General features: G+C 34.2%; 1 protein-coding gene across 1 annotated transcript; it reads right to left on the bottom strand.

The window, feature by feature from the left end:
- Positions 1-2,491: 2,491 nt before the first annotated feature.
- Positions 2,492-3,673, bottom strand: LOC100661220 (olfactory receptor 6C2-like). Its single transcript, XM_003405094.3, has one exon. It carries the CDS (start codon positions 3,563-3,565, stop codon positions 2,630-2,632), a length of 936 nt encoding a protein of 311 aa, XP_003405142.1. The 5' UTR covers positions 3,566-3,673; the 3' UTR covers positions 2,492-2,629.
- Positions 3,674-3,930: the final 257 nt, after the last annotated feature.

The raw sequence follows: 3,930 nt of genomic DNA on the forward strand, positions 1-3,930 counted from the left end.
GATAAGGTTATAAATGTAGGTAATGTTTGCCTAATTTATTTCTGTGTAAATTAAATAACTGTTTTTAATCTTTGTCATATCTAAACATAAATATAGCCAGATAGTTAAATCTTTATTCAAAATTCTTTAATAATATACAGCATATTTTACCCATTTGTTTCTTTTGTAATTAATTTTCAAGTAAAAATTATTTTTTTAGTTTTTCTTCATTAAATAATGATTCTTCTTTATGGGGGATTGTGAGACTTTTTGTTCAATATTTTTGGAGGTAATATGTTTAGTATTGTTCATATACTAGGTTTTATGCAAACTTCAGTGTGTATAACAAATGAAGTTTTTGCCTTTATGGCAGATTTTAGATACCCAATATAAACAGAAAATTTTAGTGAGGTTGGTGCTATAGAAGAAAAAGCTTAGGTCAAAACAGCAGGTGGGACAGAAATTTCTCCAGACTTGGTTTGTGTGTTTGTGTAGTGGGTAATGAAGAAACAAAACAGCCTTAGGTGTGAGTGACATTTAAACTGAGACCTAAATGAAGAATAGAATTAAAATGAAGAATGAGGGGAAAAGTATTTTTTACATTAAAAAACAAAACAAAACAAAAAAAACATTTCCTTGGAGTTAATTTCAACTCGTAGCAACCCTATAGGACAGAGTAGAACTGCCCCAAATGCAAAATACTGGAGATACCAAGACAGTCACCAAAGGATGGCTATTAGGTCTGTACCCCAGAAAGATGGAAGATAACTTATCCTTGTGAAAGTTTATTAAGTAGCTTTTTGAGTTCTTTTCTTTGAGGAAAATTGATGGATGCTTTGTGTTCTTCTAATCTATAAGGCATTTATTTCATGAAAAAATTAGTTATAACTTTCATTTGGACTTTCTTTTCAATTATCTTTTTCTTATTATTGTTAGGTGCTTGTGGAGTTGACTGATTTCAACTCATAGTGACCACATGTGACACAGTAGAACTGCTCCACAGGATTTTTTAGGCTGTAATTTTTTTTTTAATTTTAGACTTTACTACAGAGCTCTTAAAATGGGTGGGTTTGAACCACCAGTCTCTTAGTTAACGGCTGAGTGCTTAACCACTGTGCCACTAGGGCAACTATCAATTGTCTTATCAGGTGCCATTGAGGCAATTCTCACTCATATCGACCCCATAGGGTTTCCAAGGCTGTAAATCTTTATGGAGGCAGACTGCTACATCTTCCTCCTCGGAGCTACTGGTGTTTTCCAACCACCAACCTTTTGGTTAGCAGTCAAGCGCTTTGAATCAATTGCTTTAGACATCCATATATATTGTTGGTTTGGTTTCTCTGATTTCTTTTAAAACTGTAAGTTTTCATGATGTACAAAGAATTATTGCTTAATTTAGTTATGTTTTGAGCGTGGGTATTGTATTTCGTTCCTGGGACTGCTTTAGCAAAGTACCATAAAATTGAATGGTTTAAAACAATAGAAATTTTCAAATAGTTTATCACTGTTCTGAAGCTCCCAGGCATTTCTGGGTTGTGGCAGTATAACTCCAATATCTGCCGCCATTTTCCTTCTGTGTCTATCTCGCTCCTTGTCTCTTCTCCTTTTCTCATAAGGACATGGCTCATATTGGATTCGGGCCTACCCTACTCCAGTAGGACCTCGTATTAATCTAACTAATTGCATCTGCAAAGACCCTATTTTCAAATAAGTTCACATTTACACGTACCAGGGGTTAGGACATCAACATATCTTTTAGGGAGACACAATTCAACCTGTAACAGATATTTATACTCTATTTGAGCAATTGGATGTGTTTTCAAAACTGAATAACTGTAATTCTTCCACTGTAATTATCATTTTGACATTATACTTTTAATTTCGTGGCTTTTTTTTTTTTTGAAAAGAGCTTTTACTTACCTTATTTAAGATATTTTCTGTATAATCTGTGAATTTTTTAATTTTTTTTAAATTTCAGCATTTTATGTCTACATGTAGATGTGAATGAATAAATTCTGCTTCTATTCAAAACACATTTATTTGGACATACATTTATTTTTGTTATATTTACTTTCATATTAGATAATGTAACTTTTTAGTAGTGGTGTGCTTTTTAAATTTTAGTCACACAGAATTGATAATGAGAAAAATAAATTCAGGGATATTATCAATTTTTAGTCTCTACTTGGGACTAGGCGTACCCACAACTAGGTATTCAAAAAGTTTTAATTTAATCAATTATTAAAGATTTCAGCAATTTTTAGATTAGAAAAGGTAACAAACGCTTTAAATCAAGTATTTTCCTGTGAGTTCAAAAAAATTCAAGGTAAGCTATTTTCTTGTTTGGTTTTCATTTTTTATATTTTGTTTCATTTTCAATTTTTGTTTGCTAAATTGGAAGTAATATCAGGCTTACATTTACTGAAAACAATATTATCATGTCTTCTGATTAGGGATATTGTCCTGAAAGGGTTTGTTTGTGAGAGGAATAAAGGAGTGCACTTATGTGGTGATAGATGTTATTTCTGGGTGCAATAAGTGTTTCAGAAGGTTAGCCTGAATAGAACGTAGATCAAGAAGAGACAAACAGATTTAGAAGGCCATGGTTTATTCTTAGCTTGTTATTTTATTCCTGGACTTGACCATTCTCTTACTTCTTTGTAACAAATGCAATTCTTTTGAAGGAGTCACTGAAGGCTTGTCTCACTTGTTTGTTTCTCAGAGTGTAAATGAATGGGTTCAACATGGGAGCAATGGATGTCATTAGCACTGACACACCTTTATTAATAGCCACTGACTGCTTTCCTGAAGGATTGACATACATAAAGATACAGCTGCCATAGGTGATGGAAACCACAATCATGTGGGAAGAACAGGTGGAAAAGGCCCTTTTTCTCTGATGGGCAGAGGGGAACCTTAGAATGGTCTTGACAATGTATATGTAGGACAGAACAACACATATAAGGGTCAGAATGAAAGTGAGCACAGCACAGACAATAACAAATTGCTCTATGAGCCATGTGTCTGAGCACGAAATCTTCAAGATAGGAGATGCATCACAGAAAAAATAATCAATCAGATTTGAGTCACAGAATTTCAAGTTTAGGAACAAAGTAAGTGGTGGGAATATGATCAATAAACCAGCCATGCAACAGCAGAAGACAAGCGTCTTGCAGACTCTGCTGCTCATGATGGTCATGTAATGCAGTGGTTTGCAGATGGCCACATAGCGGTCATAGGACATGATAGCCAGAAGGAAAAATTCTGTCACTCCAAAGACATCAATGAAAAATACTTGAATCACACAAATATGATAAGTAATTGATCTGTCACCTGTTGCTATGTTGTACAAATATCTAGGAATACAAGCAGATGTGAATGAAATTTCTAAAAAGGCAAACTTTTGTAGAAAAAAGTACATGGGTGTTTTCAGGTGGGAGTCCACTAAAGTGAGGGATATGATGGTCAGATTTCCACTTATACTCAATATATAAGTGAGAAATAGAAAAATAAAAATGGCTATCTGAAGTTTTGGGTCATCTGTCAGTCCCAGCAGGATAAAGGTTGTTATTGTGTGGTTTTTCATCACTGACTTCTAAATTTTATCCAATATTCATATAAAATTTAGAGATATTTTAATAGAGTTGAATGGTATGAAAGTCAGAGAGTGATCAACAATGACTACTAGGGATGGCACACTTGCCTGCCAATTTGTTGTATTGTGGTGGCTTGGGTGCTGCTATCATGCTTGTGTTTGCTATGCCACCAGTATTTCAAATATCAGCAGGGTTACCTATGTTGGACAGGTTTCAGCAGAGCTTCCAGACTAAGACAGACTAGGAAGAAAGGCCTGGTGACTTACTTCAAGAAAAGTAGCCAATGCAAACCTTTGGATCACACCAGAATATTTTCCAAATCACTTGTGATCAGAAGTATTAATTATTAGAAGCA

The sequence above is a fragment of the Loxodonta africana genome, chromosome 4 (genome assembly GCF_030014295.1).
Source record: "Loxodonta africana isolate mLoxAfr1 chromosome 4, mLoxAfr1.hap2, whole genome shotgun sequence".
In the NCBI taxonomy this organism is placed as follows: domain Eukaryota; kingdom Metazoa; phylum Chordata; class Mammalia; order Proboscidea; family Elephantidae; genus Loxodonta; species Loxodonta africana.